The sequence below is a fragment of the Silurus meridionalis genome, chromosome 5 (assembly GCF_014805685.1).
Source record: "Silurus meridionalis isolate SWU-2019-XX chromosome 5, ASM1480568v1, whole genome shotgun sequence".
NCBI lineage: Eukaryota > Metazoa > Chordata > Actinopteri > Siluriformes > Siluridae > Silurus > Silurus meridionalis.
The window spans coordinates 20,023,698-20,041,759 of record NC_060888.1 but is presented as its reverse complement, the minus strand read 5'-3'; the positions used below and the strand labels follow the sequence as shown (position 1 = coordinate 20,041,759).

Sequence of the window (18,062 nt, the reverse complement as noted above, 5' to 3'; positions counted from 1 at the left end):
TTAAAATGCAGACAGGCAGGAGTGGACCTAGATCCCTCTACAATAGACTTGATCCTTGTTAGACATTACAGAAAAATACTAAGTGCTGTTATTCTCTCTACAGCAGGCATCACAAAATAATAATTGTAAGCATGTCAATGTATTTGAAAAAGCAAGATTTTACGAGGTCCCTGTTGTGTTTATTTATATTGACTTTTTTTTTACTCAGTGTTGAAAGCCGAGTCTCTGCTGCCTGAAAAAAGCGTTATGGCCATGGTCTGTTTCTCCTTCATGGTCTTGCAGTTGGGTAAAAAAGCATCTGTCTGGTCATTCTCAGCAGTCAGGATTTGTTACCCACAAGACAAAGTGGATATAAGAGCTGAAGGCCAGGCTGCTTGGGATTTAATATAAAACAAAGCAGTACAGAAGAGACACGGGTTGTATTGCTCTTACAGGAATGCACTTTTATGAGGTGTGCTATTTGTGTAAAAATGAAGGACATGATGAAGTGATATCCTGTCCTGTCTTGTGATTTTGGTCTGCAGTTGGTTTGTAAAAATATTCACTTTGCTTTTGTGTGCCTTATGGTGTCATATGCATAGAAGGTTTACTTATATTTTCTAGAATTCAACAGTGAAATGTCAATTATGAAATGTTTTATTCACTAAATAAAAATGGTCTTGTTGAAGCAGGTTGAGAAATACAACTACAAAACGAGTTTCATCTGCCTGCTTGTATTTGAGCTTTGTCAATGATGAGAGCTTCATCTATATCCTAATGTAGTAAGATATCAAAGTCGGCTTGTTCAGAGTAAGATCTCTCTCTCTCTCTCTCTCGCTGCCTGTTATTTGCTGACTTGCTCCTTGTATGTGGTTGAGGAGCAGATTGCTGCAATATGCTGTCTCTCTGTCCCCTTTTCACCTCTCCATTTTAGCTTAGTGGCAAAACACCAGTGCAAACCTTAAGGGTTCCACTTGCCTATCTACACCTTCACCCCCCCATCTTCACCCTTCATCTTTCTTGTCTTATCCTGCCAATGTTAATTCATGCTTCAAGGGCAAACATGCTCCCTGGTTGGTCGTGAATTCTCATCACTCCAGCTGTATAGCTACTTCTTTATTCTCAATTTTTACTACTGATATTCACATGTCTTCAGTGAATTATCGTCTGCAGTCTTATTTGATTTGCTGAGACAGCCCATCGCTGGTATCTGTATAGTTTGTCTTCCTGCTGTCCTGTCTTCCACAGGTCTCTGTGACTAAGACAGATCTTAGATATCAATTTTCTTATTGTCCTGGCACTACGCGTTGTCACGATGAATGTAAATGAATCGCGATGCATCAACACGACGCTGAGTATTGACCCTGGACCGATATTGGTATAAAATATTGAATCGTTATTGGATTGGATTTGAGATATTTCGCTATGCAATCCACTACTTTGTGGTTTTAATACATGCAATGAAAGTGTATAATTAAATAACAGCCACGCTGATGTTGTTTTTAATTCAGAAAATGATTTAGACACGAAATGTTTCCACACGGCAGTTACGCTACCCCAACCTTAGGCATCCGGAACATTCCTCTACTATAATTGCCTTATCGGAGAAACATTTTCTCAGTGGGAACCCATACTGTGTCAAATTATTTGCAAATAATACAAATTTAAATGCTGCCGTTTCCATTGTGCTGAAATACAGAAATACCTTGAGCTAAAAAGGATTTTATGGAGTCCCTTAGTGTTTTCCACCTCATGTTGCCTGTTGTATGTGGTGCATCCGTAAAATCTTTAGAAACAGTAATTTGACACGTATCTCTGCTTGTTAAGGCCGCTGGTTGTCTCTGGGAGAAGGTATATGGATAAAGAAGTTGTGGGTGATTATGTTTTAAGTGGCGTCTCAGCTTCAGTGTGTTCCCATATTTCGTTGTCACTTAAAACAACCAAAAAAAACAACAAGCACAGCAGAAACGCCGTATGCTATTTCTGCTTGACAAACATCGCCCCCACTCCACCAGCACATCCTCTATAGGCACATGACACGGGTGCATTTATAGCAGTTATTCCTTGTAATTTAGCTACGAGGAATGGGATATGAATAATAAAACACATAGTATGTGAAGAGAGTATAAGTTCTTTTCAGTTATCAGTTGTGCAAAAAACATTTATAAATCAATCAAAGAATGAAATGAATGAATAAATCAGCATTTTAATTTTTTTATTCAAATAAAAAAGGAAGCAGTTTAACTCGTTGTTCAACATTAGTGCACCTTGCAACAGTAACACATTAGTTAACAGGATATGCACACAATGGGCACACGCAAATCCACACACTTAGGAACCGAAAAACACAGAATCCACACGGACACATTTCTCATTGCAATTTATATATTCTCAAATACATGTTATGCATAATTTAATATCAGTTTGTTCTATTTTTAAATCATCTTTTATCGCATAAATTGTAAAATATAGAAATTGTTTCCTTTTAAAAACCGGAAGTGATGCAAATGTTCGCACACTGTAATAATGATGTAGTTTCAGGAAGTTTAAAGAATTATATAAAAACATGTAGAATTAGAATGATTAATAAATTACCACCACATAAGATTTAGATCATATATTATTTGATAAACTGTGTATTCAGTTTGCATTTCATATAGTATGTGTGAACCTTAATTCATGCAAACATTCAAATTTCCTGGCATGTAAGAATGACATTGTGTCTCGGTGATGATACCCGAATTTGTGTGGTGCATATTTCAGGGAAGTTCACGTGCATCGAGGCTCGCTTCCATCTGGAGAGGCAGATGGGCTACTACCTGATTCAGATGTACATCCCCAGTCTGCTTATCGTCATCCTGTCCTGGGTGTCCTTCTGGATCAACATGGATGCTGCTCCTGCTCGTGTAGGCCTGGGCATCACCACGGTGCTCACCATGACAACCCAGAGTTCCGGCTCCAGAGCCTCTTTGCCAAAGGTCAGACAAGATAAACTCCATTAGGACTCTAATAGATTGACCTCACACTTCTCTTTCTCTTTTTCTGTCTATCTCTTTCTCTCGCTTAACTTTAAATAGTACAAAGAGCGAACATAAATGACCAATTATTCAAAGAAATTGAATAATAATAGCAATAAAATTAGCAATTTGAATAATAATGTATACAATTCAATAATGACTGCATTTAGGAGTTTATCCTGCAGTAAGTGTTAAAGCAGGAACATTTCAAAGCACTTTGATAAGACTGCTGAAACTGATTAAATATTGACTTGGACTGCATAAAGACTGAACTTATGCACACAGTTTGTCGGTTATTTGAAAGTCTTTATTGCTTTTCATGATGAACACTTATTAACTGACCATGCATTTATTCAGTACTAGACATAAATGAACCTGAAAGAGTAATTTTTGAATTTTCTTTGTTCTACAATAGCAAATATGAAAAGTTAGATTACAAGTACCAGCATCCAACTAACTGAGCTGTAGATTGAAAATTGTGAGCCTCTCTCAACATATATTGTTAGAATATTATTATTCATCATTGTATGAATATAAAGTGCGTGTGATGCAACTGTGATGCAACTGTGATGGAGTTTATGTTGTACATTGATTTGGTTTACAGTAAAACCCAGTCACGTACCGTCTATTTTCACGGAATTTAGCTTCTCTTTATTTCTCTCTCACTCTCTGTCTCTTTGGATTTGAAAATTAAACTGTGGATTTAAATGGTCTCTTAAGCCTGTGCACAGAGCTTTTTAAAATGTCTCTCCCATACAATTCTGATGTCATGCTAATCATTGTAACAGCAGAGCCACATCTGCATGCACACGCCGAACACACGGCACACACTGGTGCATGGAATTGCTCCCTTGGTCATGGTCATGGATAGAAATGACACTATTCAGCCTCAGCTCCTGCCAGAGAGCGTATCACACACTGTCTCACTTCATCTGGATTTCGCTCTCTCTTTCCGTCTTCTTTGGTAACCTTGACCCAAGCAGTGACTTGCACATGAATAATTAAATTTTAGCTGAAGTGTCATACAGACTGATATTTTACCTTGTTATAAATGAAGGAGAAATGACAAGAAGTGCTGGCCCTCTTAAATTTAGGGATATGATCATGACTAAAGTATAGTCAAAGTACAAATACTTATATGATATAATTTGAAGAGATTTTCTAATTGCAATAAACTAAGCTGAATATCCTATGGGATTCAAAACATTTAATTTAAACATTTAAATAATAGAGGATTGAAGAACATGTCTATTTTTATTAAGAAAATACAGGATCATTATTCTAATAATATTCTAATTATAAGAAATGATTTGTAACATTTTGGTATAAATTCAAATCTCCAGATTTCACTAAGACAGTACGCTGAGCTAGAATCATAATTGTGCCGAATTTTTTTTATTTTATTTTTTTTTATAAATAGATGATTGTTTAAATTAAATGTGTCTTTGTCAAATTCATAGATTATATATTTTTTTTACTTTAGGCCAGACTGCCCAAACTTGTGTTTACGTATATACAGAATCTGTTACTATTTCACAAGCTGATTACTATGCGGCCCTAGTTAGGATCTCTATAATGCAGAGTAGCTTTTTTGACAGGAGAGGAATAATAAAGAATAGTGCAGCCCTGTAAACAAAGTTAAATTATTACATTTTTTTAAAATTATTTATTCATAAATAAATAATATTATAATTTATTAATAAATAAGTAGCTTAGGAAATGCTTCCCTGGCAGTGTAATGATTTTATTGGGTTGTTTTTTTTCTGTGTATTTTCTTAATCTGAATTTTTGTCCATTTCAATGTCAATTTTTATTTATATTTTTATAAACATGGCAACACATTATATGACACTTTTCATCTGGTCTTTGTGCAATGCACCATCACCATGTCTATCCATGTGAATGTAATCTGTTTATTCTTCCCCACTACATGAGAAATAGCTTTATGTTTGGAATTTTCAGACTGAAATGTCCCGGCTAAGAAATGTTGAAAGATTGAAAGGCAGATGTGTCCTTTTCAGATGTGACATTTCTCATTATTCTTTATTAATCAAGGCGTGTCTTAATTGTGGACCTCACTGGCCCTGAGGCTTAGTCATTGTCTGATGATAAATCATGCTTTAAGAGGCAGACGTATAAAAAATCAGGAGCAGTAATACATTAAACTTTAACCTTGCTGTGTTTTTATTATGTGACGCATCATTATGGGCGGAAAAATAAAAAACTGATTTTATCCCCATCCCGCTCGATGGCTTTAGAGGAACTGTTGAATGAAATTGTTGTATTTTATGACATATGGCACCATTTTAAAAGCACAAGTGCCTCAGCGAATCGCCTCTAAGGAAATTACTTCTAAGGAAGACAATTTTACACTGACATGCTCGCTGTACTGTGTCTCATTGCTAACACAGTCTACATCCATGCCCTTGCTGCAGGTCTCCTATGTAAAGGCCATTGACATCTGGATGGCTGTTTGCCTGCTGTTCGTCTTCTCGGCTCTACTGGAGTATGCTGCTGTCAACTTCATTGCTCGCCAGCACAAAGAGCTGCTGCGCTTCCAGAGGAGACGGCGACACCTAAAGGTGACCGAACCCCCCCACCCTCATGCCACCCACCCACACATACACACACACACATACACACAAAGAGATGTGGATGGGATCTTATAGTGAACCTGACACAAAAAACTCACAAATTGATAAAAATGGTATAGCAAGACGAACTTCTCTCTTTCAAACGCACACACGGTCACTGTGGAAAAATAGAATGTTAAAGTGAACAGGACCTACAAAAAATAAATGCATTAAAAGGCGATTGCAAAAATAATAATAATAAAAAAACACGCTCACATTTCTGTTTTGTACGTTTAAATAAATATGGTACGGTTATGGCTATGGATACGTCTTAAACCCCTTTTTATCTTTTTCCATTTTTTTTGCTTACAACAGCTCTACTATGTCAAAATGACCACATTTTCTCATTGTTACAGAGAAACAAGGTTCCTACAAATAGCTACATAATGCCCAGGAGACATTATTTGAGCCACACCAGCCAACAGTTATAGAGAGAAATAATCTAGCACCTGCTCAATTTAAAATTAAATTGCACTTCAATTACAGAGCCGAACCCAGTGCGAAATAAAGTATGTCAAAAGACCGACTTCACATTCTATGTACTTTAGAGAATGTAATCTCTAGTCCTTCCCTATTGTTTGTGCTTAAGACACTATATGGACAAAAGTATTAAAATGTTGCCATATGTGGATCCTTACTGAAATTGTTACCACAAAGTTGGAGGCACACAATTGTATAGGATGCCTTTGGATGCTGTTCCAACATGACAATGCCCCTGTACATAATGCAAGCTCTGTGAAAATATGGTTAACATCTTTTGGAGTAGAAGATCTTAAGTGGCCTGCAATAGACCTCAACCATACTGAACACCTTTGGGTTGAATTAGAATGGTGACTGCACCCCAGGATACTTCACCCTACATGAGTACCTGACTTTACTATTGCCCTAGTGTTTAATGTGTTAGTCTGGCCTCCTTTATAATGCTTAGTCTTTCCACATAAGTAAAAGCATCAAAAGACCTTTCAGAAATCAGGTCGGCAAAATTAGTAGTCTGCCTGCTACGCTAAAAATTCCCTTGCTCAATAAAACTGAAGGCATCATGAGCTAGATATCTAGACTTGCAAATTAATAAAGTAATTAATCAAACAAATTTGATTTGTGGTATTTACCAATGACAAGGATTAAATAATAAAATAAAGAGTAGGTTACTAAGGCATTCTGCAAGTATGAGACACGTGTTCATTGCTGTTTTAATGATTGCCAGTGAGGTTTCCCCTCTTTAAGAGCTCTAGCAGTCATCATATAGAGAAGCTGTGCATCCAGGCAAAACAAGAAAACCACACCAATAAAGGTTGAGATTTGATTCTTTACGGAAAAAAACCCACAACTTGTAAAGAGGTGTCCACAGACTTTTGTCCACATAGTGTATAATCTGATACGGGCCCTAATTTGCACCAACACACAGTTACATAATTAGACATGCCTAGCCAGCTTTCATACAGAATTACATAGGTTTTGTAACGCTCCAGCAACATTCCTACAGGCAACCCACAGGCATACAGTGCACTTTCACACCCTCACACAGAGGATTACTCATTAATTATAATGTCTTCACACATGCTAGTAATATAAACCGAGCACAATAATATGCTATGTATTCGGACCAGCAAAGTATCATTTTGTAAACAAAATAATCATAAAGAATATTTATACCTAAAATCTAAACTCTGTTTGGTCACAACATTCTGGCCAATCTGATTAAAGAGTGTTGTGGTAGAATTAACCGTGCATCCTTTTAGACCTCAGGCATTGAGATCTTTCTTACTTGCATGAGCTAGGTTACGTGAAGTCCAGCTTAGTACATGGTTTCAATTCTGGCAGGACAAATGACTCTCTGGGTGATCATTATCTTGGAAAGGTTGTCATAGGTGCAGGTTTCGTTCTGAACAAGCAGGAGCCACACCTGAATTATTTTGTTTCATCAGTTCAGGCTTAAAAGTAAATAGTTGTGGACGCTAGATGGATGAAAGTGCACAGCCACACTAGTCCTTTTTTGCTCATTCAAATCAATAAGATTTTTGCTCATTCAGCCACAAGAGCGTTAGTGAGGAGACCTGGTGCAGTCAGCGTTCCAGGTTATTCCAAAGGTGTTCAATTGGGTATTGAGGTTCCAGTCCATAACATGTTAACTATATTTTGAACAGGTTTGGTCTTCAAGCTCAAGTGAAGAAATTATGTAATATGACCACATCCAAATTGATCCTATACAATTGTGTATCTCCAACAGTTTTGGGGGAAAAAACACAATGTGCAAAAAAAGGAGTACGTTCGAAGGTGAAATGTATCACACAGCGCTCCCATGTGGCGTGAAGTCTAATTCGGGTAAAAGAGATCACAACACGTAAAAGCAATGATCATGAAGAGCTTAGTCCTAATAAATTAGATTTAAACAACCTGTTTTCTTTCTTGCTTTGTTGATGCAATTCAATTCTTTACTAAATAGTAGATGAAGTGAGGAAGAACTAAAACATACATTGCTAGAACATTAATACTAAACTGTAACAGTAGACTGTTGAATTTTTGTTTATTTTAATTATATATTTTTTTTTTCTATTTGGAACATTTTATCACGTGTGTATATAGTTCCCATTGCGTTATTTACATTTTATTATTATTTATTATTATTTATTTATTTTCTTAACCAAGTTAATAAAGTATTCATTCTTTGTCTTTTCATTCTTGTGTGTAGTGTAGGTATAATATTCCAGAACAATCCTGTAAAAAACGCATGTGTTGTGATGAAAAAATGATTAAAAGTAAATGCATATGATTTGTGACATTCTCGAAATAAATAAAAAGAAATCTGAAATTAAAAACTGTAGTTTGTGACCAGACATGAAAATGTAGGGCTATTAAATAACCTTAATCCTATTATATTTTAACACGTATATCAGAGCCACTTTTAATAGAACTAATAGAACCATAATACCCCCGTAGTTTTTAGTAACACAAGTAATATAATATCAATTTAAAATAATATTAATACAAATCCTTAAATGCTATATTGCTAAATCCTATGAACAGAAAATAGTCTTATTAGAAAAGTGGTGGAAAGCTGAAAGCCACTCTGTAAGCTCCCACTGCTCTACACACTGCTGTGTGAGATTTTACGATTCTTCCCAGAGTTAAAGAATAAAGTATAGCTAAACCTAAATCTTGAATCCCACTGAGATCTGTAACTCGATAGGTGCAGATAACAACAATGCACTCTTCCCCAAGCTTTCCCCAGGTAAATCCAGCACAGAGAAAGTACACATTTGGTGTTGATCTTTCCCTGCATTATTCACCACTAACCTGCAAACAGCACAAGATACAGATTCGACTATTCCATTCCAGATTTAGTGTCCAATACAGAAGGGATTTTATTTATTTTATTTTTGCATGGGGAAGTCATGGTAAGAGGTTAAGAGCAGAGGTTTAGTGCAGATGATATAGAATTTTCACTAAACCTGTGGCAAAGGATAAAAAAAACTCACGTTCAGATTAACGTTAAAGAAACCATTTCACACTGTGTGTGTGTGTGTGTGTGTGTGTGTGTGTGTGTGTGTGTGTGTGTGTGTGTGTGTGTGTATATATATATATATATATATATATATATATATATATATATATCTATCTTAAAATGCTTACTGATCTTGAGTTTGTTTCTACTGATTGATTTAAAGAAATACACAACTGAATTCCAACAAAAGGCCTCATTTATCAAACTGATATATTTGGAAATTGTCTATGCAAATGCATACACAAGTCTTTTGATTTTAGGGGGAAATTTATATCCTACTCATCCACCTGAGCATGTAACTTTACAAATAAAAGACTGTGGTTGAAGTCAGATCATATTATTTTAATGAATTACTTTATTTTTTTATATGCTTCACTCCATAGCAATTAATGTACCTAAGATACTATCTATATTATGGGCTTTAATTAATGACTGTAAAAAAAGTAATTCATCAAGCCAACACAAACCTCTAAATTAATATAAATAAAATGCATTGTTTAAGTTTGTGGGAAATATAATATGAAGATATATTATAAGGATATGTTCATAAAAATATGTTCATGTATTTACACATGAAGAACTGACAATATTTTTAAAAAGCTGTTGAAAAAACAACTTGAATGCAAAATCGAACCCAGAGTTGGACAAACCACTAGGGAATTAAATAATGTATAGATCATGTATCAAACTCTTTTTTTTTTTTAGCAAATATTTGCTTGCTATATCATGTTGAAACACAACTGGACACACACACACACACACACACACACACACACACACACACACAGATAAATAGGTAGAGCACCAACTCATCTATGCCATTTTGTTGCATGAGTAGGTTATGGTTCAATCATTCTTGATAGGTTTTTACTGATAAATTTGATTGGATGCCAAACTGTATTGAGGTGAAACAATCATGTGCTGGATGAGATCAGACAGACCTTTGAGATTTGTTCCAAACAATTTGAAGTTGCACATAAAAACAAAAGGTCTAAACTGAAGTACATATGGATTATATGTATGTATGAAGACTTTTTATTTCAGTAATACTTCAATAAGTAAATATCTAAAAATATATAAATTGTGTATAGCAACTAAACATGCAACTAAATCATTCAAAAATTCATTTGAGTAATAACTCAAATTGTAGAGAGATATGAGTCCGATTTAAATGTAATGCCTTCACACAGTGAACAGAATGAACAGGCTGACAGAATGTTAATTATTCAGATGGACGTGCAGTTATAGATAGATAGATAGATAGATAGATAGATAGATAGATAGATAGATAGATAGATAGATAGATAGATAGATAGATAGAGTGAGCTAAGCTAAGCTAAGCTAATAAAGATGTAAGTGATTTAGATGAATAACTCTGTAGAACTGTGTGTAGTACATGATTATAGAAAGTGCAGCATCCAAAGCACAAAATGGCTGTGTATGTTGTCGATGTAGAGTCCGAGTTTTCCAGTGGGGCGCAGTGACATGATCGATGTTGAGCGGACTGAGCGGTAGCAGCAGGGTCGCTACACTATCACCACCTCTCTTAATGAAGCACGCTGGCAGAGGTGATCCACAGCTGGGCTCAAGCTTTCCATCGCACCTTGCAGGGGCCATCATTCAGACTGGCTGCTGCGGCTCAGCGCTGTTCTTAGAGCTTACTCAACCCCCTTTTGTCTCACGCTGCCTCACAGAATAGACACAGGATTCCCCCTGCTGGACAGACATTAGTGGAGTAAAAGCATCTATAGGTGGAAACCAGCTTACAAGAGGGCTTTTTTTTTTTTTTTAGATAAACAAAAATTTCCAAAAGTGGTATTTATTATAGGTTACAATATGTGCATATAAGCTATACATTATCTTTTGATTTAACCTCAAAGACACATTGTACTTACTCATTTTTTGTAATTTTGTAACAGATTCCTGCAGAAGTATAATTTTAGCACACATTCTGGTGTAACCATCAGGCTCAGACTATCGGAACAATGAGCTCTGTAGTCACACAAGGGACACGACAGGGTACACGAGACTTGCAGTTGTTCCCAGCTGCTCCACATTATGCTCATCCAGAGCATTAATAACTAACTGAAAGGCTTTTGACTGAAAACGCAGCCTTTGCCTTTGCTAAGTGAGGATTAAGAAGTATCATACTGATGGTGATCATTCAACTGGTTAGTGTTGATTGCTGCTCAGACAGAACACTCAATCAGATTCATCTCCTTTCCCCTTATCCCAGGCTCAGCTATTTACAATGCCTAACACAGAAACGGAGGAGTGTTTCGAAATACGAAAGCAGAGATCAACAAGCCACAGTTTCAGGAGCTGCACTGACCTCAGGTGGAATGCACCGTAACACTGTAGCGTGTTTGTTATTTATAGGCTTTTGTACAATGAGTATGGTTAATACGAGGACGGTTGAAGTAGTTGAAGTGTGTATCGTTTGAATAAGAGATGAATAGGTGGAGACATATTACACGATGGAGTGAGATTGATTTGTGCAGGGACAAATACAAGTATCTATTAGGTGCTTGTTAGTTTAACGTTTTGTTTTAATTCATTCGAGTTCTTGGCTTGAAAGGGAATTCAAACCAGAAATCCATTTTCCAAACCTATATTCACAACAAAATCCTAATTGTTGCGTAGATTTGCATAATACATGCCGGTTTCATTCCATTTCATATGCAGAAGCGTATAATAACCGATAGAAATCTCCGAGGTTCGGGACGTTATGTAAATCAAATACCTTGCAATGGAATACAGGCTGAACGTGCAGATAAAGTTGGAATTTATTATGCATGCTTCTGGTCTTCATATTGCTCAATAAACAAGCTTTCCTAGGAGGTTCATGGCATGCAAAAAATTAATAATAATAATAATAATAATAATAAAAGCACATATGCGATAAAAAAGCTTTGACTGACTATCACATAGTCAGATGTTTAATACGTGATATTAATCACACGAGCTAGGTTAAGGCTATAGACGCCTCAATCCCAAGCAAAAAAAAGATGGATGGTGGCTGAAAGACTCGAGAGGTTCATGGCACCAGATGCTTGTGCCTCTGAAAGACAGGAGTGAGCTGCATTCTAATAACCAGTGCCGAAATTGTATTTTAAAAGGAGCTCTTAAGGATGCATATCGATTTTTTGGTCCTGCTCTGTTTAATCTCGTCATGAGCCGACGTGGTCGAGAAGAAGCCTGGCGTGTTGTGGTGTTTGGTAATGGCGATGTTTTTAATTACGGAGAGAGAGCTAATGAATCCGCAGCACAGCAAAGGACAAAGCACCGTAGTGATACAGCACCGCAGCCCTGCTCCTCTTTACGGCACCATGTCACGTCTCCACGCCACCACATTAATCATATGGCAGCAGGAATAAAGTGGAGCATCTGTAATGGGTACAAATGGTGCGGCACTCAAGGACAATGCAAGGTCGGAGCACCCGGCATCACTGAGAAACCTGTGCACCAAACTGGAGGGCAAAGGAAATGCTTTAACACACACACACACACACACACACACAAATGCATCTGGCAATGCTTTTTCCATTAACAAGAAGGCAAGGACAAAAAAGAGGGTTTATTGGCTAAAAATGAAGCCCCCCCCAAAAAAAAAAAAAAAAAGTGTCTGGTCGCTCAACCTTACCGTATCTCAGTTCTCAGTGTTGCATGTTTACATCTGGGCATCACACAAAGATAAGTACCCTGTTTTGCATTGGCAATTTACTGAAAACAGCAAGTAGTGAAACATCAGTGCGTACAAAATGTAATTAATCTTGGCGCTTGCTTTAGCTTTGCATATATTAAGCATCTGCTCAGTCTCAAATAAGTGTGAGCAAAGGTACCGTCATTGTTCCATTAATTCACATAAAAAAATGATGCATTCTGTGATGCCCCTCGCTTTTTCAGACCTGTAATGTCAATAATTAATCCCCATGAACACACCTAGCCTGAATAAAGGCTCACAGTGTGTCAGGTATGGCCTAAGATCAAGCAAGTGGGATTAAACAAGTCAATAAGAGGACACACTACGGTGTATTTAAGCTGTGTATGGATCAATAGCATGCATTTTGAAGGAGTTTGAACAATAATATACACGGTTCCACTTTTCTATGGTAAACTGTATGAATTCGTTTTGTAAAAAATAGACTTTGTATGATTGCATGATTAATCCCTGTCACATCGCTTTTTTTTCTTTTTGCACTTATGCAATATGTTTCTCTTAAGAATGAATGTTTTGGGAAGTTGAAAATATGATTAAAAAAATATATATTTCTCAATTGATATAGTATTTCATATTATGAAATCACAATAAATCAAATGTATGGATGTTAAACCCGTTTCATTTTAAGCTTTACATTTTGTTACATGTGGGCAATGCCCCTGTACACAAAGCAAACTCCATGTAGAGATGGTTTACATGAGCTTGAATGGAACATCTTGAGTGCCCTGTTATACAGCGCTGACCTTTACACTATTAAACACCTTTGTGATGAATTGGAATGCTGGCTGCACCTCAGGCCTCCTCACCTCAACTACATCAGTACCTGACTTTACTAACATCCTTGTCAATGAATGAGCACAAATATTTCCACAATCACACACATCAATCTCTAGTGAAACATCTTATGATTAGGTGTCCACAAACCTTTGTCTTTCAAAATTTTTAAAACTATCTGCACCAGCTTCACTGAGAAGCTGAGATCTACTCATTATATAACTGGTTGCTTTTAATCCTGTAACAGAATTTTTGTCCTGAAGAAAAATGTATTATTCAGCAAAGCTTAAAAGGTGAATGTTAACCTGAAGTTAACTGCTATTAGGTCAGCTAACACATGTGTTTGTTTGTGTGTACATGTTACAGGAGGAGGAGGCAGGTGAAGGGCGCTTCAGTTTTGCTGCCTACGGCATGGGTCCTGCATGTCTGCAGGCCAAAGATGGCATGGCCATCAAGGGCAACAACAATGCCCCTGCCTCCAGCATGCCACCAGAGAAGACCGTGGAAGAGATGCGCAAGCTCTTCATCAGCCGCGCCAAACGCATTGACACGGTGTCGCGGGTCGCCTTCCCACTCGTCTTCCTCATTTTTAACATTTTCTACTGGATCATTTACAAGATCATCCGCAGCGAGGATGTTCACAAGCAGTAAATATTCCCAAGAAAAGGGTGAGATCCAAGCTGAAAAAGCTGCCGCTGTCGCTACCCCCCCCACCCCTTCCACTCCCCTCTCCCCGTGCCCACCTCCTCCCCTCTGCACTCACTTGCTTTCAGTGCTGAGTCCATGGCAGAGGTATTTCTCATTTCTCGATATTCATTTTCTTTCTTCTGTCCTTTTTCTCCCTGTTCTCCTGAATTAATCTGGACCTGTGCAATAGCAATGCAGTAAAATGCATGATATATGAATGTGGCAATATATTTACTAAAAAATTCAAATAAAAATAAAAATGGCAACATTAAAATATTAGACTTTTACAGATACATCACAGAACCTCTGAGCAAAACTGAAATTCACAGGGATTTTTTTTTTTTTTTTTCGCAACTTGAAGACATGCTGCATTATGGGAAAATGAAGGAATCTAAAATGCAGCAGTGTATTATATCAAGTATTTAAAACAATACTCAAATTATTCCATGAGAGGTAACTGGAAAACGGAAAGGTTTTAAAGAACGCCATGCGGTTCGGTGCTTCCATAAATAAGTAATGCAAGAGTCGCTGGAATTATATCTATATCTATGTCTAGATCTGCTTCAATATATGTATTGCAAGCACTTGTCAATGCCCAGAAAAACAGGACGTCACAATGACAAAGTCCTGTCATGATGTCACATTACTGGTGGAAGCTTGACGAGTGACTGTCGAAAAATATATTGTTTATACCAGCTGTGGTCAGTGTGAATTTTTGGTCCAAAATTATGTCATTTACTCATGTGCCAAGTGAACAGCATGTTGCTGTACCATGTTCCTCAGCTTTTGTGGTCAATGAGAAAGAAAAAAAAAAAGAAAAAAAAAGAAACTTTGGGCTATAAACCTTTATTGCTTTATTTATTCAGACATATTTACAAGCTATGTATTATGACATGACTGAAACAAGAAGAAAATGTACCAGAAGTGTTTTGTTTTCTCATTATCATCAGTTTGCATTTTCGCAGCATAGACATCATGAAAAGAAAAAAAAACCGAACTGATCATTTTCTTCCCCTTAACCGCATCATTGCTGTTTTTGCGTCCGCATCAGCTCCGGCAGAAAGCGTTATTTTTATAAGCAGTCAGCGGCATCATACACTTAAATATATATTTAACAACCAAATGTGTGTTACTGTGACTTTTAACTCAAAATTCTAAGTATGTATTGTGCAGAAAAATCCAATTATTTGCAATTTATTTCAAATATTATTTTAGGTTTTGTTTTTTTTATTATTATTCATGCTTCCTTGGATTACATCCACATCTGGCTTCTCTATGCAATAAGAATATATGCAATTTTTTTTTCTTCTTCCTCAAGTGGCCCAGGGTCACATTGCCAAAATGGTATTTATTTATTTATTTATTTATTTATTTATTTATTTATTCGCTCATTCTGAAAGAAGCACCCAGTCCACTATGCATGACAAGGCGACTTTCTTTACATGACGCACAGCGTTTGTTTGTTTTGCCATTTTCTCATTTTGCTAATGTTTTACTTTCTGGACAGAAATGGAAGTACATTCTCACAAACTCAAGGTCCCAGAGGCAGTGTGAATTATGATTCATGAGACCGTTGCCAGTGTTTTCGTTCTCTGTTCCGCATTCTGTTTATCCACTTGATTTGTTTTCTTGGCCAAAGAGTAAATCTCCTTAAAGCGTTGCCACTGCCTTTCAGCTGTGCGAGTACCTGATAGCAAGGGTTTACCTGTTTATGACAAATAATATGCATACCAGCGCTCGTCATCAATTACTACGTTATCAATCTCTCGAGGTGATTTGTTTAGTTGCGTGAAATGAAAAAAAGAACAATTGCGACATCGCGTTCGATCACGTCTATGCTTTCGTAGCATCGCCTGGGGATACGTGGTCGAATTAATAAGAGGTGTAAATTACCTCATGAGGCTCGTATTTATTCTTTTTATAAGTATATCGTTTCATACATCCGAAATGAGAAATGACTGTGCATTAGAGTCGCATTAGAGTGAGACCAGAATGGTGTGTCGAGCTGCAATCATCGCAGAATTTCCCCGGTTTAACACTTTTCTTGCTCCAGGACAGATGATTCAGCTTGTGCAAGACATAAAAGTGGTTCAGCAGCACTGAATCGTGAGAGGGGAAATGGGAAAAATCCTAAAGCGTGTTGCTCTGTGCTCCTCCACTGAGCCACTCTTCTGTGTTAAATGTTGAAGTTCATAGGAATTCTTTTTTTGTTGTTGTTTTGTTCTTTTTTTTTTTTTTTTACACGAATGAAAGTACAGAAAGCTACAAGTACTGACCTCTTTCTTTTTTCTCTTTCTGTACCTTAACCTTAATCATTAATAGCTGCCATTGTATTTAGTCAGTTCCAGAATCTGTAGAACGTTGCAGTTATTCAACAGACCAGCGATTCGCTCTCATTATGATCCCATGGGTTGGATTCGATCTTTGTTTCATAGCGTTGAATTTCAGCATCATTTGCGTTCTTCATACCGACATGCTCGATCCATACAGTAGTTTTGTATGTATACTGTACTATTTACATTTTGGCTTTGACACCTTTCTCTCAGCTGTGAAATCTAATCTGAACTCGAACATCGTTTTAACACGTGTCAACATTTGTAAATCTGATGCTTAGCTATATGTCGCTCTTTCCCCTAAACGCCCCTGACGATAAAAGCTGCTTCAAGCCAATTACTCTTTTTGTCCTTCGTGTCTAAGACTGCGTTCACACTCGGATCCTCCTTTTAACTGCTAGCTCTGGTACTAGAGACTGGAAGTTCACAGCGGACTGATTTGGAAATGAGGACAGCGCAACGTGAAACATCTGCTATGTGCAACCCAGAGCCTTGCTGAGGCAAAAAAAACATGCAAATATCAATGAAAAGTATTGGTTACATTGGTTCTTTGTCGGTTTTATAGGCATGATACGAGTCATTTTATGATTTCTTTTTTTTCTTATCGATTCCCTTTTTTCTATTGCTATTTCTTAAAGGTTGATCACTGAGAGTGACTTTAGGCATGAGCGTTTCTAGTAAGACGAAGCTGACGAAAAGGGTTCTCGGAGGGTTCTTATCTTCTGCATAAGCTTGTATGGCCTTAAACTATATTTTCAATTCCTTGTTTTATTTGCGTATATCATGTATTGGCACAAAGTGCACCTTTTCAGTTGCTAATGATTATAAATTAAAGTGTGCAGCTCCCTTTTAAGCAGTATTTAAAAAAAAACAGAAGCAAATGTGTTTTTTTTATTTTTATTTCTTTCTAAATCTGAAACATAGAATATTTTGCATGAATATAAATAATGGCAGATATTTTTGGCTTGTACAGAAATGTGAGCAATTTGAAGAAAAAAAAAAGGAATGTACCATTTCTGCTGTATCTGTATATAATTAAATATTTATTGAAATATGTCATTATGCTAAAGCTAATTCTACTATTAAAGGTTTTCTGAACAAAGTCTCTGAACTGTATTATTATTTTTTTTATTATTATCATTATCATTATCATTTTACAAAAAAAACAGAGGAGATCCTTTGTTTTATATTTGTCTATAATCCAGAATTACTATAGGATTGTGTCTTTTCGTAAATCTAATTGTAGTTGCACCCATAATCAATGATAAATTATATTGATGTTATTATGCTGTTTTGCAGGGATCGAAATTCAATCCATCTCAATATGAATGAGTGTTAAAATTGAGGACGGAGGTTCAGGATGTCTGTAGTAAATTCTGGAGCGTTTTTGTCTTGGCTTTATTACGTTGCTGTGCA

General features: G+C 36.7%; 1 protein-coding gene across 3 annotated transcripts in view; it reads left to right on the top strand.

The window, feature by feature from the left end:
• Positions 1-14,587, top strand: part of glra1 (glycine receptor, alpha 1) — a 45,223-nt gene extending 30,636 nt beyond the window's left edge. For all 3 annotated transcript variants that reach the window (XM_046850336.1, XM_046850335.1, XM_046850334.1), the window contains 3 exons: positions 2,743-2,957; positions 5,432-5,578; positions 13,993-14,587. In XM_046850336.1, the coding sequence (XP_046706292.1) occupies positions 2,743-2,957; positions 5,432-5,578; positions 13,993-14,277 (647 nt within the window). In that variant the 3' untranslated portion in view covers positions 14,278-14,587. The remainder of the gene's footprint in view (positions 1-2,742; positions 2,958-5,431; positions 5,579-13,992) is intronic.
• Positions 14,588-18,062: the final 3,475 nt, after the last annotated feature.